A 20,933-nucleotide genomic window follows, 5' to 3' on the forward strand; every position below is an offset into this window, starting at 1 on the left:
CTGCTCGAAGGCACGCGAGGCAGAGAGTCCTCCCCACACTCTCAGTGGAAACGTAGAGCGAGGCCGAAACCAGCCCTGCTGTTCTAGAGCTGCCTGTATGGTCTAACTCCGAGGAAGGTACGACCCATACCGTATAATGAATTAACAAAAAATAATCGGAGAATTACAAAGGAAATATAAAAAATACCTATTTCTGAAGTTCGGGCTACTGTAAATGTTATATTGATCATGGCCAACTGCTCCTCCTGACGCTAACGTGACAAACATGCAACATTTCTGGCGCTGGCATCTTGCTGCAACCGTAAAGAAGTGCATTAGATCCGAGAGAGAGGTCTTGAAATGGTGTTGGGACAGGGATATCCCTCTATGCCAACTGCATCACCTGCACGGAAGGTTCCGGGTCGGCCGAAGCCCGTGTGGGAACGGCTGCGCGGCCAGGGCTGCTGTGCAGCTCGCCCCAGCACAGGCCTCGCCAGCAAAGTCATGCACAAAAGTTATACCGTGTTTTTTTCTCTTTCCAAAGCTGCTACCTCCCATCCAAAAGCAATAGAAAAATTGCTACAACATCCAGGCTTTGTAGAAGAGCCTGGGTGTAGGTTATGGGTGTAAGTGGAAACACAGGCAGTTCCATCTCCAGGTGAGGAGGAACTTCTTCCCTGTGAGGGTGCCAGAGCCCTGGCACAGGCTGCCCAGGGAGGCTGTGGAGTCTCCTGCTCTGGAGATCTTCCTAACCCGCCTGGATGCCGCCCTGTGCCCCGTGCTCTGGGTGTCCCTGCTGGAGCAGGGGGTTGGACTAGATGATCTCCAAAGGTCCCTTCCAACCTCAACCGTTCTGGGATTCTGTGAAGAGCAAGCAGAGGGGGTCTGTGGGCAGTGAGCTGTTATTATTTTTGTCCATTACTTTATTTGTTCCCCATTTCTGTAGCTTCTTTGTATTCTGCAGATCTAGAGAGATCTAGAGTTATTCTGGAATTATTTGGAAAGTGTCAGGATTTTAGGCTTATTGGTAATCTGAAAGGCAAATGGGAATTAAGTCAGGACAGGAGCAGAGAATGAAAAGACCTGGAGACTCCAAAGGCCGGAGACCTTCCCAAAAGTCCACGTTATACGTCCTGCACAGGGCATGAAGTTCTTGTCCTCTCCAGGCATCCCATTTCAGAGACCCTAATCGGGAAGACAGGAATCTCCAAAGATACAGACTAACTTTCCTTTGAGGAGAAGCTAAATTGACACTTTTGAGTAGAGTTAAAGGAGGTTTTAGCAAGTATGTAAAATTGTGAATGACATGAATGAAGTAAAAAGGGAGTAATTATTCCGTAGCATTTAATCCAAGAATTGAGAAGTGGCGTCACCAAGCATCAACTTCAAAACAAAAGAGCTTTATTCACATAATAACTCACTGTGGCTCAGTGAGTTTTCAAAAATGATTAGTCTGCAGAGCAGTGTAGTATTTCATACGTGGATCTAAAGCAGGATATTAAACAATGATCTTGAATGATTCAACATAATATTAAAGGATTTCCACCACTCATACGTGACCAGAGGTTTACCCCGAGCTACTTTGTTGGTACCCATAAGTAATAATGTTTCTTCTGTTTACTTCTGAATGATATGCTTCATTTTTGTGAACAATGAATAGCCTCAGAAATGTATGTTCAGAAAATGAGTTATAATGGGGCAGAAAGTATTTTAGGGCTAGCGAAGGAAGCCTTTCTCATCATTGTCATCCAGAAAATGGAGAAAAAAAGATATAAAAGGTGTTACTAGTGAGTATGTTTGCATTTTTTTTCAGATGGTTTTGTTTTATATGTGTATATTCATATACATACACACAGGTAGGTATAGTCCATATTTATATAAATGTATGTAAAGACTTACATAGTATATGTAAGTAATGAACTAAAGAGATAATGCGTAAAATAAATGTAGCTTTAATTATATAAGGCATGGAAGTGCCATTTTCCTCTATCACTCATAATGATCATGTGTGATCGTTATCACACATGATCATATGAGTGATAATTATCACTCCTAATCACTCTCTTAGAGTCTGTTCTTGTAGAGCGAGAGATCTTGGGCGCCAGACGTGCATTTTGATCCCATCCACTCCTGAAGCCGAAGCAGTTGGCAGAGCAGCCTATTTCCAGTCCAGGTGTAGGGATTCTGTGTACTGATTTCTACCCCATTTACAGGTCTTATTTAAATGGGAAGATGGAGGAACGATAGCTGTGCCATGGCCTTAATCTTTAACCTTAAGCAAATATTTTAATCTTAGATGTTACATGAATTTCTGCGCATGAGCAGTGCCTAGCGTTAGAATAACTTCTTTCCAAAAAGGCATTCTGGAGAACGTTTTCATTAGTATTTCAGACAGTCCCTGTCCTTCCCCCCATCCCAAACACTGTGAGATAAGTTCTTATATGGCTGAGAGGTTCCTGGGCGGATAATCCAGCAGCTCTAGGAAGATAACGCCGCGTGTTTCCACTGCACCGTGGACCATCGTGGGAGCAGCCGGCAGCTGCTGGCCGCACGATAATAGAGCTAGCAAATTGTTTGTAAAAGTGTTTTTAATCGGTGGGGGGAAAAAATGGTGTGTTTGTGAGGTAAACTCCTCGGGATAGTTACAGGGAGCAGAAGGGAAGCATCGTTTGGAATCTCTAATGGATGCTGAAACGTCACACAAAATTGGGCTGTTTTAAGGGCTTAAATCACTGGAAAAAAAATCTCCAGCCTTATTTCTGACCACCTTCTTCTAGGACAGTAGTGTGCTCACATTGAATAAACCCCATTAAGAATACACTTAATTGGGTACATAGTTGATTATCACTTCACAAGTTTTCATCTGTTAGTAAATTGAGATATTCTGTTAGGGTTGCAGTATTTGAAGTGTTGGGCTACTTCTGTCAAAAACAACTATTTATGTAAAGGAAGTGTTGTATTGTCTGTATTTCTTTTAACTTCACTAAGAACTGGTTTATAGCAATAATAGGGTGCTTTTCCTTGAGCTATATATGCTGACTTTTCCCCCGTATAATAAGTTTAATCCTTCATTCGCAAAAAGACGATTCTTTCCCAGTACGTTTCTCAGGAAAATGACCCACACCCTTGGCATTAATTGCCATCTTTTCTTTAACTGCAGGCAGTGCTCCAATAGTGCTTGAGGAATTTGTGTGGCTTTGCATCCTAAATTAATGCAGCTCCTGCTCCAGACATACAGACTGCACAGGGCTGAATCTTCTTTAAAACTTTGCTGGTTTGGACTCCTTCAAAAAGGAAGCACCACCGATGCAAACCATTGCATTACAGTACCTTCTAAAGGCTTCTGCCTGTATGCTTTTTTTTCCTAATTTATGTGTTCGCTGTGATTCAAAAGCTAAGACTCATGATTAATACAAGTCATTATTAATCTTTCCTTTTTTAGGAGATACTGCTTTTATTAGGGGAATTAAAAATCACATTCCTATTACTTTCACTTTCAATCAACACAACTCTTTGACTATGGTCAGGACTACTATTTAGATGGTTCCTTGAATGCTTGCTGTTTAATTCTAAAATACGGTTGAATTATAGATGTTAAGACCATTAAGTTAAATTATTTTACCACAGGTAACTTACTCCTACCAGGAGATTTTCTTTCCTAAAAGAAATAGAATAATTGGCAAACCTGGGCTGATGGTCGGCATGGCTTTCCTACCAAGCATGAAAATCAAAACATAGCATAGTATAGAATACATACCGACCAGAGATGCAGCAGTTCTATTCATCCCTTTTCAGGACAATTTTAGAAAACGGTTTTGAGTCTCCATCTGTTAGAACGTGAACAGAACATGTTCTGGGTCTGTGTTAAGCCGAGTGTAGGTGCCAGGATCTAAAGCGGTCCCTTAAGAGAGACAGAGTTGTGCTTAAAAACAGACTCCCTTAGCTACACAAAATAGAATATCCACTCCCAGAAGAGCTTCTGAGAGTTGACCCTGTGTTTTGAGCCTTCCCCCCATGTCACACAACCCTCCTTCTTCCAAACAACCATACAATGTCCACAGAGATTCCCAAATCCTTCCATTTAGTTTCTGTTCAGTTATAGTTTAGTTATGCAGTGGTTTAGCAGTGTTCAGTGAGCAGCTCTGTTTAGCTTGAAATATGCCTCTTGCAGCTTAACGTTACCTTTGTGTCTCTTCCAAGAGGTCCTTAATGATAGTTCTACAAAACTGTTTTTAAATGGGACGCAGATCCAATTCCTGATTTAGGTTCCTTAAACTAATTAGGCTTCTGAACTAATGCAGCAATTTGCATAACATTCCACTCTATTTTAATTCCACTCTATTTTAAGCTAAAATTGCTCAGCACTTTTTTAAACCTGCAGCAAATTACTTTGCTAATGAGACTAAATTACCCCATGATGTGGCAGGTAAATTTGTCTGCAATAAATCTCACGTGTGTTTACATGCAAGGATGTTGCATTGTCTGCCTGCTGTTCTGTAGATGCTTGGTAAGATACAGTGGTAAGGAATTAAAAGTTGGAGCCAGTACATTAATCTTAAGAGAATTACTGACCTAAATATCATTTCTGTATGCAATTTTGATGGTGTTTTGTCTGTTTGTTTGTCTCCCTTCATCTACATTTCAATGTCTCAAAAAGCTTCATTATTTTTAGATTTCTTTCACCTACTTTGGGTGAAATATGTCTAGCTGGTGGCTTATATAGCTGGTAGATAATACGCTCCTCATTAATGACTATCCTGTTGAATGTAACAAGTATGTGTGTTCATTTTGCTCCTAAATACCCTGTTCCGCATCTGAAGCCTTAGATTCATTGATATATTGCAGTAGAAAGTGCTGTCATCTAATTGTGGCTCCTTTGGTTAAGAAAGATGATCCTTAAGGCTTCCATTTAGCACTTTTCCATTTCACTGAGTGCCTGTCTTTCCTTTTATGGGATCGTAAATAGGAATGCTTGGTTTCCCTTCCCCATTCCATTTTATGGTTTGCCTGTCGCTGCTGCAGCAGCTCTTCTTCACTGAATGAAGATGAAATCCCAGCATTCTCCATCTCTTTGCTTATAAAGAATTCTTCACGTCTGTAATACTTTTTGTCAACTATTCACAAATCCAATTCTGTTTCCATTATATTCCATGTCGTAAGGCAGAGAAATCAGAATTAAATGCAGAAGGGGATGCGCTAGTTATGCATGCAGGCAAAATTTGAACAATATGACAGATACCCACTTGCTGGGTATAAATAGAAGATGGGGGGTGTTTTGCTTTCTATGACAGCAATATTTATAGGCAGTGTTAAGATATTTCATTTTCTAGCAATCTTTGACTAAACTACCTTTGAAAATTGAAGCTTGCCTTTTCTTCCTTTTGGTAAATCTTGCTGTGATTTTTGCAGCCTTCTAGCAGATGGAAGAGAAGATCTCCAACCTGACCAATAAAGTTCTGCAGTGATGAAGAGGAAGGTTTTTGCTTCTCTGCTGCTGAAAGAAATAGAATAATTTTTATTTCATCATTCACTAGAGTTCAAAACAGCAGTAACAGTGAAAACACCTGAAGCCTGTTTGCTTTGGCGTTGCTTCTGCTGTTGCAAAGCCATAAGGAACAGTCAGAATCCAGAGCTGGTTTTCTGCTGGCGTAGTACGAGGGAAGGTTGTTCAGTTATATTTGGTTCACATTTGGAAAGTTAGCAAGGTTTTAAATGTAATTTAAAGGCAGTAATACTTTTTTGCCTGTAAGTGCAACATGAATTCTCTTCCAGCTGACAGTACCGATTATCCTTACTTTTCAGGCAAACATCCCCATTCCCTGGAGAAACAAGCTAGTCGAATTTGCAAGCCCTATTGCTAGATTTTAAATACAGAGCCCGAGGGAACAGCGTGGCTTCTGTGCGGGCTCGGTGACAGGCAGCATGTTTCGTCAATTTGAGGTCAGGGACTGTAGTGCTGCCCCAGCTTACACCTGACAATAATTCCGTTTCAAGCTGTGTTACAGTTTGTACAGACCTTGGCAGCTATTTATCGTGAAAAATAAGAGGTAAATCAAAACGGCAGAAAAATATCCTGCAATGCACTTGATATCCTTTCTGAGGGGTTTTACATTCATAAATTGTCCACTATCAGGTTTTGTTTTTTTTTTTTTTTTTTTTTGGAGGGTTTCTTTTTTAGCTCAGAAAGTACTCCTTGAGCAGAGCAACTTGTAAAAGAGGAAATGTTATATTTAACAAGGAGAAGGCCTCTATCCCAAAGGGAGCTAAATACTCCTGGGGAGAGATCCCTGCAATTTTTTAGACTGTACCTCTGAATTTGATCCACCCAGGATGCCGTTAGTGTAAAAGCATTGCTTGAATGCAACATAAAGTGCTTCCTATCTGTGGAGCCAGACCTTGTTCTCTTGCTGTTACGAGCGCTTGGTGGGCTCAAGGCTTCGCTGCTGCTGGAAAGAGAGCAAGAAGCGTTACGGCCCCGCGTCAGAGCTCGGGCACTTCTCCTTTCTGCTGGCTTGAAGAGGCAGCTGGTGGCTGCTCTTGTTCTGCACCCTTCACTTAGACATGATCTAGGGCTGAACATGTCACCCAGTTAAGATCTCAGGCACTATGTGTGTAGTATTTATTAAGCTAAACTGCTTATTAAAAAAATTAAAAAGAAATACATTAGATAGTTCTGGAAATAAAATCATTGCTATTAGATGTTTTATCAGGTTCAAAACTTGCTGGCAGATGGTGCATCCACACAAGCACAAACAGGTCTTCCCAGTGCGGGCTCAGCCCCATAGGCTTTGTAGAGCATCCAGCTCCCAGACCTCTGTCTGATGGACGACTCCAGCTATCGCTGCACACGGCCAGAGTGTCGAGCACCTCATGCAGAAATAGGGTGAGAAAGAGCATTTAGTGAAATAAAAAAGACCACAGTGATGAGGCACAGGGCATGGCCATGCCTCGGGCCCTTCCTCTCAACATCCCGTAAGTCTTGTGCATTCCCTTAGAGCATCCCGCACTAAGCTTCCTCTTTCCTGTGAGATCCATAATAATCTTTCCGTCTCCTCTCCACTCCCTCCCACACAGATACTTCTTTTATCAGTTCCCAAAGCTCTGGGTGAAGCTCTCCAAGGTTTTGAGTGGTTCTTTCAGTGGCCTGAGATCTAATCTTTGGCATCATCTCCTTTATCTAGGGTTTGGTCTAATAAATATTATTATTTTCCCTGTTTTGTCTTCATTTGTATGCTAGATAGGTTCAGGATATTGACATATTCTTTATGTTCTACATTTCTTTTTCTCTCCAAGGGTCCTTGCATTCCACACATCCTTACAATCTGTTGTAACAAATAAGAATAATAAGTTGTTAAATAATTCACATATTGAAATCATAAAATAAGCCAATATATTCATGTTTTTCAGACATATTGTCGATATACTATTGACCTGTTCCACCAACGCATTTGCTTCAGGCTAGTTGCATGTATCTCGTGGTAAATTAAATGCTTAACAGTCCACTGTCTTGGAAAATGTATTGTGAAAAATACACTCTGAACTCATCATGGAGGCCAAGTCCACTGAATCAAAAGTCAGCCTTGAAACCAATAAATTACATTTCTCAAAGGCTCTTGGCACAGGGCATCCAGGAGCTCCTTCTTAGCAACATGGATTACATCTTCTCCATCTCCAACGGCAAGTTAACCATGAGTGAGCAGTGTGCCCTCGTGGCCAAGAAGGCCAATGGGATCCTGGCCTGCATCAGGAGGAGTGTTGCCAGCAGGTCAAGGGAGGGGATCCTGCCCCTCTGCTCAGCTCTGGTGAGGCCACACCTGGAGTATTGGGGGCAGTTCTGGGCACCCCAGTATAGGAGGGACGTGGAGCTTCTCGAGAGGGTGCAGAGAAGGGCAACCAGGATGATTAAGGGACTGGAACATCTCTCGTATGAAGAGAGGCTGAGTGAGCTGGGCCTGTTTTCTCTGGAGAAGAGACGGCTCAGAGGGGATATGATTAATATGTATAAGTTCAGGAAGGGAGAATGCAGGGAGGAAGGGGACAAGCTGTTTTCACTGGGGGCCAGCGATAGGACGAGGGGTAATGGCCACAAACTGAAGCACAAGAAGTTCCGTCTCCAGGTGAGGAGCAACTTCTTTACTGTGAGGGTGACAGAGCAGTGGAACAGGCTGCCCAGGGAGGTTGTGGAGTCTCCTTCTCTGGAGGTCTTCAAAACCCGCCTGGATGCCACCCTGTGCCACATGCTGTAGGTGTGCCTGCTTGAGCAGGAAGGTTGGACTAGATGATCTCTAGAGGTCCCTTCCAACCTTAAATATTCTGTGAATCTGTGAATCTGTGTCAGTAAATATGACATTCAGAAACGTCCTGCTCGTATAACATCAGGAGGGAGATCAGAGACCTATTGAAAGTCATGTGAGAAAGTGTGTCTGATGCCACACTGGTGGGAACCCATGGGTTATGCACCCATGGAGGTCTCCCTTGCAAATACACTTGGTAGCAACAGTAGCACTGTTGAATTCACTGCGCTGGTTGCAGCTTAGCTGGGCTGAATCTGCCCTAAGGAAATCCCTGAGCCCAAGAGCTCCTCTGGGCTGGAGCCCTCACTCCATGAAGGATTTCAACAAACAGTTTAATTTCTTTGCCTCAGTTTCCATAAATGTAAATAGGTTCTGGTAGCAATTCATCGCAGTCTCACCATTTATGAGGCATAATTAAACCTGCTGGAGAAAGCAGTAGAAATCAGTGTAAGTGCAGAAAAGTAAAGATGAGTTAACTTCTGATCAATAGTGGACTGTTGGGGGAAGAAAAAGTATGACAATAGTCCACATAAAAAAGAAAGAAAATCATCAGTAGATGGGGTTTCAGCTGTGAAGAGGCAGCTTCCTCCCTGGTTTGCGTGGCACAGCTGCATTGCCAAGACTTCTGAGCCTGGGAAGTTGGAGAAGAGGGCGTTTGCACAGTAACATCAGTCCGTCCCAGGTGAAAGTACTCTTTTTTTTTTCTTTTTTCAGTAGAATTTAAAACGTTTTCTTGAGTTTGGTAAAGAATTATGTGAAATCAGTTGCATTTCTATTAATTTTTTTCCTGACAGAAATGTATTTTAGATGAATATTTGAAGCCCCTATTTTGAAGAAACTCTATTAATCATTCCATTCAGAATTCACGACTTGTTTTTTGACTAGTCAGTCCAGCAATCAAAATAATCATTTTGCATCTTGGGCTTAAGGAGTACCAACCCCATCCCTGTTAGGCGTGTGCTCATCCCGTTCCTCACACTGCTCCTCCCGGCAGCACCTCTCCTGTGCTTCCTAACATCTTCCTTCCATCGGATGTGGCCTTTCTTTCCCAGGGCTGACGTGTGGAGCCAAGTGAGGGGTTCACCCTTTACAGAATGGGGTTATAAATGTCTGTTCCTAGCCTGTTGTGACGCATCTCCTGGTTTTCTGAACTGAACTGCAGCTCTCGCTGCCGACGCAGGGGCGCCCAGCGCAGAGGTTTCCTTTCCCTTCCGCCTGTATTTCACCCGGAGCACAACAGTCCGCGCACGGCTGTGCCCTCTGGATGTGGCCCTGGCAGCTGCAGCCACCACGTCACCTTGTCCTGCTCAGCTCAATGTGAGATGCTCACGGAGGGACTGCCAGGAAAGCGTTTTGCTTTGCCTCCACACTGGGGTGGTTGTGGCGTTTGGCCAAAGCTGTATTATAAGCCTAGACACATTATAATGCTTTAACACTGTAATATATAGGAAGTATAAATGAGTATATATTTTTTTCAACAACAGTAGGACAGCTGGTCTTGCAGTGGTCTTGCTATTATTACAAAACCAGGAATGTGCCATGATGAATTTTGATTCTAAAAATCAAAACTCACTTTGCTCCTGCCATTTGGAAAATACTCTCTAGCTGCCTCCTCGTTTTATGTCCTAGGCAAAATTTTACTATAGGTGGTAAAATGGCTCTTTAGGGTGCCTGGCTTGGCTCTGGGCCCCAGCCAGCAGCACACACAGGTTTTGGCAGAGCTATCCATACAACTTCCTTGGATATTATCCTGTGTCCTCCTCGGACATTAGGTGTTAGCTGCTTGAGTTTATTGTGAGCAGATCTCAGGCTGTTTACGGCTTGAGGAGCAAGCAGTGCTGGAGAACCCTGCCAGCCCAGTTTGTTGCAAATGGATTTAACTTTTTGTAATAGAATGTACTTGCTCTCCTTGGCTTCCATGAGCATTTGCCTCAGGTATGTTTGTGCTTTTGCTTCTTTTATCTTTCCTTCATGTAGTGCCTACCTGTTCTTTGTACCCAACATAAGAGTGTGCTTGTATGTCTTGTATGTGTGTGTGTGTTTTTTAAATGTAACTAAAAACACCTCAGTAGTGGCACGTCACTCATGAAGGCATCAGAGTTCCTTACTTCTCCAGCTTCTTTTCTTAAGGTTCACTCCTGACCCAAAGCTGTAAACTCTATTCACCATTTAACTAACAGAAATGTTGTTTCCTGTGGATTCTACAGAGGTTTTGCATTTGCTGCAGAAGACCAAGGTCTGTCCATAACAGGGATGAAGGCAGTGCTTGCTTTCTTCAGGAATAAAACTAAATAAGAGCATGCCAGCTGAGAACAGCGTGTGTATGAGAAGATGAGGGAATTGAAGTGTTAGTTTTTAGTTCCTTAATTTGAAGTCATGTCATAACACTTTCCAAACAAAAATCAAACCGCTATCTTTAGGCTCTGATATACATATTTTTTTAAGCTTCAATACATGGTTATCTTTGGTGTAGACTCAGATGGTTAGATGTGCTGTTTCTCAGAGATTGACTAAATTAATTTCTTAACCCAAAAAGAATTGGTCGACTTTGTGATTGTACAACATATTTTCTCATAAAGATTGTAAAACCTATAGATACCTGTTCAGAATTTTTTAATGCTTTCCGTTCCTTTTTTTTGGATCATTAAAAAAAATAACATAAAGTACTAATGATTGCTTCTAGTTTGTTATTTTTACTTACTTGCCATCTTTAGTAATCTGGATTCCAGGGTGCAGTGTGAATACCATTGTGATAGAGCAGTATTTTGTGTAAAACACTGTTTTAGTTGTGTGCTTCTTCAGGCCATCTTAGCAAGTAACAAGAATTTTGCTCCCACATCACTTAAGGATCATCCTCAGCCATAGCAAAGCATGTTCTAACATGAATTGGCCATCGCCTGGTCGTCATGTTTATGCAGATATCTTACCTTTTATATCTTCACTCATACAACTTTCTATTGCAGGTACTGCATCCTTACAGAGGCTACAGTAGTTGTTTACATTCCAAGTAATTAAATGAAAATGCCAGAGTCCTAAAACCTTTAAACTTTAATCTGCTGTTTCTTCTTTTCTTTTCCTTGCAGAGCAGGAGAGCAGTAGCCCTGTGGTCTCTTGCTGCAGAGCTCACAGTCTCTGGCTTGTTCCTCTTCCCTTGTTTGCCTCAGGGATGTCCAGGCTCTCGAAGCAGATGATGTTTCTGCAGTGCAGGAGGAACCTTTGCCAAGGCAAATCTTGCTCAACCTCTCAGAGAAACCTCTCTGAGACAACTGTTTTGGATAACATTTTGCTGCTTTTAAAGAGGTTCAGGTTGATTGATGTATAGTTGTTACCCCTGAATGACTAGTAGGAAGACTCAAAGAAATTGAATATATCGGCTTTGTAGAATACAAGCATAGATAGCTTCAGTGGGCAGAGCCTGCATAAACCACAGCTTTATTAAACTGAGCAGCAAATCCAATGCTGGTGTTCATTCCCTAATTTTATGGTCATCGCTTCGTTCTGTTTCAGATAAGGCGACAAGGTGGAATACAGTTATTGGTGGACCTGTTGGACCATCGAATGACAGAAGTCCACCGTAGTGCCTGTGGAGCTTTGAGAAACTTGGTGTACGGGAAGGCAAACGACGACAACAAAATTGCCCTGAAAAACTGTGGTGGGATCCCGGCGTTAGTACGGTTACTCCGCAAGACTACAGATTTGGAAATCAGAGAACTGGTCACAGGTTTGAGCCTTTCGTTACTTGTTGTGTCTCCAACCCTGTTTGCACAGTTGTGGTGCATGGTTGCTGAGGGTTGCTGTCTGTTTATTACTGTCTTTCTCGTGCTATCAAAATACTTTGGGAATATGAAATATTGCATGACTTGAATACTCTGCAGTTGGTTTACTGGTGAGGACGTGGTTTCCTATTAGGGGTCCTGGTTACTTTGTTCTTCGCTAGCTGTGAATCTTCTTGTAAGAGTGGTCATGTATGTTGTACATAGGGTGTGCAGGTATTGGTAAAGCTTATTTCTTTTCCTGATAGAGAGAAATTTAATTATCTTTCCCTAATAAAACTCAGAGTGGGGAGGGGAGCATTCAGGCATGCAGAAGCACTATCAAATACTACCAGTCTGAAGTGTTTGGTGATTCCTCCCTTTTCCCCTAAATCATCCTGTTTAAAATGCAAAACAGAAGATGGAAGGTGACTCTTGTCATCTTGGAAGATGTTTTTGCTTTGTGATTTCAACCTATTTGATTACTGACAAGAATGTGGTGATTAATTTAATGTTATGAAGAGGAAATCTTAAGATATTTTCATTATCCTATTTTGAAATGCCTGCTCTTTTTTTCTATTGTGATTTTCCTACGCAAATACCTGAGGGAAGTTCTCATTTTTGTGCTAGGAGCACCAGCATTCACGTTATCATGCGTTTCCACAGCAATTGCTTCAACTTGTGGTCCAGACCTCATTTAGGACACACTTAATAGGATTATCATCCCCTGGCTGACTCCAGATTCCTTGCTGGAATAAACTGCACAGTGTGGATTTCGTGCAGATTTCGGTATTTAATTTTATCTCTGAATTGCAACACCTACCACCTCCTCCCTGTTAGGCAGGATTGGTGGGACAGAGAGGCAGCCCCAGAGGGGCTCCTCGTTTGTCCGGTTTTCCTTCCTCATTGACAGCACCAGGGCTCGAAGACGCGGCTGGTGGGGGTGGTAACAAGGCTGAGCATCTGTAGAAGGGGAGCAGAGCAAGAAGACTCTGAGGAGGGCAGTTGAAGTCACTTGGAGGTCAAGATTTCATGCCTAGACCTGTTTTTGGACCTATTTCTAGTGTCTTCTTTTTAAATGGGTGCATCCCTAGAAGGGTGTTTTTTGCCTTGGTTGCATTTTGTGCCTCTCCGAGTGCAAGTGTCCAGACCTTGGATGGAAAATGAAATGCAGGCCAAGATGTTAGCCTGCCAGGCTCTTACCCAAAGCCACGCTCATAGCTGCACCTCTCTGCTTCAGTCGTTAGAAAGCCAGCTAGTGTTGTGCATCGTGACCTGTCCTCGTTTGCTGGTTTTTGTGATGCCTCCCTCCTGTCCTTCCTGGCAAAGGGCTCTGTAGCTCCTGCAGCGGTTGCCTTGATAATAGCGAAAAGAATTAACATGGTGGTGGGTGTCACGGGAAATAAAAGAAGTTTCTCTTGTTTCCTGTCCATCTCCTTGAGCTGAGATACTTATTTCAGCAGTGGCCCCGGGGCCCGAAGGAAGTGCTAAGAAAGTAACAGCAACCGTGTGTCTCCCCGGCAGCTCCTTGTTTGTCCAGTAACGTTTGCTGCTTCATCTCTGGCTTTCCCTCCTTCCCAGAAAGTTCTTCATGCCATAATCTCTTCAAAACCTGCCCAGAAATCTAGCAGGACCCCTTTGTGAAGCACCAACGAGGCCCTTGGCTGTGAGGAAGGAGATGAGGGCCAGAGACGTGGGCAGGAGATGCTCCTTCCTTCTTCATTCTCCCCTCTTCCTGAGGGGAGAAGACCTTCAGCTCGTACTGAAAAACCTCACCAAGCTCAAATGTTTGGATTGGGCAAACTGAACCTCATTGAAACATTCCAGAAACACTTGTGTAGTCACTGCTTTTTGTCCAGAAAACCCCCCAAAACTATCTCTGCACTACTGCAGTTTCCTAGTAGCTCAGGGTAAAGGGAAAAATAACAGCCTGTCTTTCTAAAATCACTGAACATTAACACTTCCCTAATATTCCTAAATAGATGGGAACGCAGTGCAGAACCAGCACAGAGTTTGCAGATGGCAGAAAACAAATGTTTGCGCTTGTTAATAGTGACAGTGCGGAGCGGAATCGGGGCCCTGCTTCCCTCTCCTCAGTTAGGAGCTAATTATGAACTCTGCCGGGAAATTCTGTTTTTGTGTCGTTTCTGCTGCTTTCCCATCAGGAAAAAAGGCGCCAAAAATGGGTGTTTCAGGGATAGCAGAGGCGTCCCCCCACGAATGCCCTGTGGAGAAGGTGAGGGCAGTCAGCTGCTGCTGGGTGCAACCTGCACTTGCTCTTTCTTCCATGAGCTGCCACGGTGAAACCTCTCGGAGCTGCTCCGCTCTCCTTTGGCACCAGGAAAATGCGTCACAGGGGGAATCGCAGGTTCTGCTCCCAAAACATAAAGCTAAATTGGGAACAGCCCCTTTTGGACAGGGCTGCTGTAGAACTGTAAGGCGAGTTTGCAAAGCACGAGGGATGCGTTGGATTGAGGGGCAAAGGGGGTGAGCTGCTTTGGGGGAGAGATGGAGCTGGGAATAGGGAAAGGAGAAGTGCTTCTTACTGGGTGCTTGCTTTTGGCTGACAGGAAGGTGGCAGAGATTGAGCTATTGCCTATGGAAAACAGGGATTAGGGAAATTGTCCGTTTTACCCCCGAAGTTTTAAAATGCAGAAGCTATGTGACACTGCACATAGACCTGTGTGTATATATAGTTCCTATATATTTCACACATATTCGTTTTCATTGAATCAAAAAGGATATAGTTCATTCCTGAAAAAAAAAAAAGGCAAATTTTGTACCTGTTCATCCTTCTTAAAGAAGGACTAGTTGGCCAAGGGTATTTGGCTCACAGTTGGGGTGAACATTGAAAAATCATTAACTTCAAGAACTTGAGGTTCAAGATAAATTATATGGTCTATTATTTCGGCTTGAGCCAGCTGTTCTTTCAGCTTGGGTTGATTTTTTTGTGGTCACACAGTTTTCTACCACATTATTAGGCAGCGGTTTTATTCCTGTGCCACCAATCCATGTCAGCCTTCATTTTTAGAAGCAGCCAGATTCTTTTAATGAGGTATTTATATATAAAATATAAAAATGTTTAAAATATATATATAAAATTACAGATAGGCCCTTGGTGTTACTGGAAGCCGTTGAATGTTGTTCTGCTTCTGTCTGTTTTGTGGTGCCTGCTGCAGCAGGTCAGACACTCCGGTAGGTCCCCTAGAGCTTGTGGTGATGCACAAGGCAGCTTGGAGGAATATTCTGTTTAACCACATCTTTTCCCTTATTTCCATAGACGAGGAATTTTTTATAGGTGCCTGTAGGTAAATTCTTCACAATTTTAAAATTGCAAGTATATATTTCTCCTGTTGGGTATTTGTGAAGTCAGAATTACTGTAATACTGGAGTTGTTTTCTGTTTATTATGCTCTAATTGGCCTTCTTTAGGTATTATACATTTGGTTTCTATGATAGCAGATCAAATCTAGCAGTGTTTTGAGCAAGGGTCGAATATTTAGTCGTTAGGATTTTCAGTCAGTTTAATAATTTTCTGCCAAAGTACCCTTGACATTAGCTCAGTTACTGGAGTGTGTAAACACAGATGTGAAATTTTATTGTGATATAAACTTCTCATTTAGAGGTGGCAGCTCTTTGTAGCCCTTTAGCTCTTTGGAAATGTGATGTGATGAGGAGTAAGGGATGTTTTATTGCACTTACAGGTGACTTTCCACTTGACTTAAGGGGAATCAGACTCTTGTATTGGCTGTGTTCTTACTGTATCTCTCTGACACCGTTCCAAAAGCCATGGCATGCCTTTCTTTCTGGGCTGGTATTAATGTTCTAGTCCTGTTTTAGCATATTAAATGTCCTGTCCATTAATCATATTGAAGTTGTATAAGACTCAGTGGTGGCCAGCGACAGGACAAGGGGCAATGGGTGTAAGTTGCAACACAGGACATTCCATCTCCAGGTGAGGAGGAACTTCTTCCCTGCGAGGGTGCCAGAGCCCTGGCACAGGCTGCCCAGGGAGGCTGTGGAGTCTCCTGCTCTGGAGGTCTTCCAAACTGCGCCCCTGGATGTGACGCTGTGCCCTGCGCTCCGGGTGTCCCTGCTGGAGCCGGGGGGTTGGACTAGATGATCTCTAGAGGTCCCTTCCAACCTCAACCACTCTGTAATTCTGTAATATGGGCCACGTAATAAGGAAACGTGGCCCTAGCTAGTTACTGCCTTTGGTATTTTATATAAAAGGATGGGAAGCAAGATTCAGGTAGATAGAGACACCAAAATAGCTATGGGTGTTGCTATGGCTTGCTTTTGGACCCGGAGAAAGAGTCCAGACATTATATTAACTGAATATTAAGATTATAAAGATATGCAGTGGGTGGATCCCGTTGCGCGTGCTGGTATCCCAGTGTTTTCCAGCTTGGAAAGCCGTGTGGCGGGCAGTGCTGATGCAGCCGCGGCCGCTCTGCCGAGGGGAGCTCGGGGGGTCAGCGCGCGCAGAGCCCAGAGGTCCCTCTGCCAGACCCGGCGTGGGGAACCGGCCTCCCGCAGCTGCCCCAGGGGAAGCAGTGGAATAAAGGAGCGAGTCGAGCAGAGAGAGGCTTGCTGAGGTGCGGCCCGCTGAATTGCCTTCCTCTGGGGCTGCGGCATCTCATGAAATCAAGGAAAGGAGCAAGGTTAAGTGAGGAGGAAGTAGGTAACTCCCAGCTCCAAACAGGTAAAGTACCCCTTTCAGAAGTGCTGGTTTGGATTTTGGCAGGAGAGGGTGTTAACTCATTCCCCTTCATTCCCTTTGTCCTCTGCAGATAGGCAAATTCCCTGTGAAAGGGCAAGTGCTTGGAGAGACCTGCCAAGCACAGGAGCAGCTGCCTGACCTGGCCCTGTAGCCAGCAACTGCTGGGCTGCCTCATGGAAGAGAAAAGAAAAAGAAAACCTGTTAAAAAGTCCGGCTGTCAATGGGATCCTTTTCTTGCTTCCTTTCTTCTTTCTTCTTTTTTCTATTTTTTTTTCTTACAAACATTTTAGTAAAAGAGTCACAGTTTTCAGTGAATCTTTTTAGTAAAAGATTCACAGTTGCTGCCTTGATCCCTGCAATTTTGTTTATTTAAATGTTAAATGTTTTTAATTCAGAAGGAAGATTTGGAAGGTACCAGCTTTAATAAATCTTTCCTCATGTTTCTTCAAATAGGTGTAATAGTAAAAGTACAATTTTCCCCTGAAATCAGTTTAGAAAGTTGATTAAATCTTTGGTTCTAATTTAGCTCTCATTCAGCGTTTTAAACAACAGTTGTTTTCAACATTAATAAAATCATTTGTGTGCACAAAAGTCTTCTGTTTAAGTTGGATTGAAGCCAAAGACTGGATGATGAATTACATATTGCAGTTTTTTTGCTGTTTTCTTCAGGTTCAGTGACATTCTTAGTACATGAAGGTTATGTAATAATATGACTCTCTCTGTCATTGCTTGAGATGCCTTTAATCCAGATACTCTTCAGCCTTTTCCCCACTTTCTGCGAGTCACTGAGAATTTCCTATGGGGTGCTGAGCTCCTTCAAAGTCTCCTGTGAGCCTTGGATTTCAGCGAAAGCACCTGCTTCACCCTGGGGTGGAAAACAGGGATAGAATAATGCCTAATAGTGCATTAAAACTATTAAAAATGCACTGCCTAAAAGTTCAATGTCTGACATTCCACTTGTTTTTATGGGTAAAAAGAGAAAGCAAGGATTTATTCAACAATGAAATCTATAAGTGAAAGAAATTAGGTACTACCCACATGGTTTATTCCTAGCTCAGGCACCATATATATATATATGTTTGTGAACATGCATATATATGTGTGTATATATATATATATATATATATATATTTAGTGGGCTAATCAGCAGACAGGCTATCCCAAAACATACCCTGCAGGAGGAACACTGTTCCTCTTAAAATAGGCTTTCACTGTGTAAATTGGAGATTTTGTGGGCTCCTGCAGGAAACGCTGGGTAATTTCTAGAAATGTAGACATGTTTTCCAAACAAATTCCGTGAAGGACTTAATTGGCACTTTACAGCTTCTTCATGTGAGCACACTGTGCCTGTTGAGACACCAAATATTAGTTCTAATTAAGCTCTTTTCCTCGCAAACCAGGAGAGAAGACGACTGTATGGCTTATTTCATAGGTAATGGGCAACTGATCCCCAGCCCGTAGCCTGCGGCATCTGCGACTAATCCCGATCCACTTAAAGCTCAGCCTGTTTATAGCCCCTGTGGAATGGCAAATCCAAGAGCGACTTAATAAATGGGGCAATTTTGCTTCAGAAATGATGCTGTCTTTTCAAGTAAGGTCTACACAGATAAGATACTGACAATTTCCATTGACTTGTTTTCTCCAAAATCCATTACAATTCACTTCCTAACTGTGAAACAGTCTGCCCCTCCCTCGGGATGCAGTCACTGGCTCTGGCTTGGAAGGTTGGAGAAAGGAATGCCCCCACCCTGTGTGATCTGAGGTGTTCCAAAGGATTCCTTTCCAGCCTGGGCAGAAGGGCTGGATGAACCAGCCCATCCCCCTGTTGTTACCGGTTACCAAGGAAAGGCTCCTTGCAGGTGTTCCCAGCATCTCCGATTCCCATCCTTTGAAGTGACGGACGAGTTACATTTGCAGTGAAAAATGGTTGAAAACTCAAACAATTTCTTGACAGGAACATTACCTGGGGGGGGACTCCGGCTTATCTTGTCTGGGTGAGCATCCCAAATTGTGAGGCCACCACATAAACCCAGAGGGGCTCTTCCCCGCCTTCAATTATCCCTGGCATTGGAATAACCTGCCCAGGAAACTAAATTAACTTGTCCATTGACACTGGAAATAATCCTTAACCTTGGAAATAATCCTTTTTTTCTTGGTGCAGTCAGTGATGTGCATCTTCTGTGGAGAAATCTGTTCAAGCAATTTTGAATCATATGTCACGGAGAGGGAAAGAACCTATAATTTGCTCATTAATATACTCCATAAAGGATTTTTTGGTATTGATTTTTTTTTTTTCAGATTTGGTCAAATCTACCTTTAAGAGGCAATATCAAACAAGGCAATCTGGAGTGATAAATAGAGGACATCTGTTGCAGCATATGGCTTGACAGCTGCATTGAACTTTCTCAGCAAGTACTAAAACCTTTTGAAAAATTCAGTTTGGCTTATAATTTTTATCCTCTCCATCCTCACCCCCAAAAGATGGACTTCTAAAACACTTGGAGTTTAAAATCACATTGGAATTTGAAATGTTTCACATTTTCAGCATGCAACACTTAAAATTTAATTTAAAAATATTTCTGTTTGGAAACCAACCTGAACATTTCACTTTTTGTTTACAAAATGAAAATCCAAGGGTATGCTTGAACATGTTATTTTTGACATGAAACTACTTGTTTCACTGAGACCAAACTAAATTTGTTTCTGATTTATTGGTTCCAAAAAAAAAAAAAAATCTTATTTGCCATGCTGTCCTTAAGTAACGTAAGAATTTTAGGTTTGGTTACTAAGTAAGAATTGGATTTCTCTGAGAGGGCTTATACTGAGCCTTCCATTTTATGTTTTCCATTTTGCTTTATAGAGGCCTGTCTTGCTCAATGGGAGTTTAGCTAGTGAAAGTTGTGACTCTGTATTCAAATCTGGTACTTTTAGGTGTTGTGAAAATTCTTCAGTAAAATGCATGTGTAAATAAGAAGAAGCAGAAGAGCCTTCATGTGCCTGTGTGCCTCCATGCTGTGTTTCCTGTGCAAGGTGCTTTCTCGTTAGGTACTGCACTAGTTAAGTGGGAATGACATTGCCATTAGCAATGGGTTAGGGTGCAAACTGATTTGAAAATGGTTGGTTTATTTTCTCTTGTGTTTCTGTCGTGTAGAAATAATTGCTTTTGGTTCCACTTCTATGGCAGTGATATGGAAATGATTAGTTAGGAAAACCAGAGAAATAGGAAGACGCTGATGTCTCTCCACAGTGACTTATTTCAGCTCTTCTGCTAATTCCTTTACAGTCTAACAGTAAATCTAATAACATATAAGCATACATCTCTGACAGTTCTTCCCCAACATGGTTGTACATTATGTTGAGATCACCCAAATTCTGCCCAAGGAGAAGAATAAGGACTTTTCCAATTAATGCAATAGCAGTTGGACAGAATTTGTTCTGGAAATTATATGCAAGCAATATTATATCCGGTGCCTCCTTTTTGGTTTTGATTTTTGTTTGTTTGCTTTGCTATTCTGTAGCCAAGAGCAAACTGTGTCCATTTATAGTTTTTAAAAAACACCTTTATGTTCTGTCTGTGGCAATTTTTCCTTCATGGGGCCTGGATGGCTGCAATGGGGAAAGAATTAAACTGACTTTTAACTGCTACACATTTGTTCTCAGTTTGCACTTGTCATGGGTTACCTCTGCCCACCAGGTAGATATATATAAATTCATCTCTGTGCATGTAAATAGGTCAGTTGTATAAAGGCATACATAGGTAGTTGTTCAGTAGTCACCACCTAAAACATGTTTTCAGGAGAATTAGTGCAACTTCCTCCTCTGTCATGCCAATTTTAAAAGTTTTGTTTGCTTGTTCTTTAAGTGTGCTGGTCAGGAGCCCGCCTAGGAGCTCTGAGTTGTTCAGCTCCCAGAATCCATTATAAAGGGTCTGAAATTAGCATTAAAAAAAACCACTTTTTTGTTTTTCCTGGTAATGTCTTTTACTGAGATCAACTCCTTGTCTTGACAGCTGAACTAGCTGCAAAGTGCTCGTACACTTAATGTTAAGGAATGCTGCCATGGTAGGTGTTTGCACCCAAGTTTAAGCACCTAAGTTTAGTTTTCCTCAAGTTGTCAGTAGTTCCTGTAAACAGCTTTGTAAACAGCAGTTGAATTGAAGCAGATGTGCAGTTCTCCACAGGAGAGA

The 20,933-nt window shown here is 42.4% G+C and overlaps 1 protein-coding gene across 1 annotated transcript in view; it reads left to right on the forward strand.

Annotated features, from left to right (window-relative positions):
* Positions 1-20,933, forward strand: part of CTNND2 (catenin delta 2) — a 534,119-nt gene that overhangs the window by 391,821 nt on the left and 121,365 nt on the right. Inside the window, exon 11 of the mRNA XM_026048525.1 lies at positions 11,781-11,994. Coding sequence (XP_025904310.1) covers positions 11,781-11,994 — 214 coding nt within the window. The remainder of the gene's footprint in view (positions 1-11,780; positions 11,995-20,933) is intronic.

This window comes from Nothoprocta perdicaria, unplaced genomic scaffold (genome assembly GCF_003342845.1).
Source record: "Nothoprocta perdicaria isolate Ctin4 unplaced genomic scaffold, notPer1 scaffold_55, whole genome shotgun sequence".
Lineage (NCBI taxonomy): Eukaryota > Metazoa > Chordata > Aves > Tinamiformes > Tinamidae > Nothoprocta > Nothoprocta perdicaria.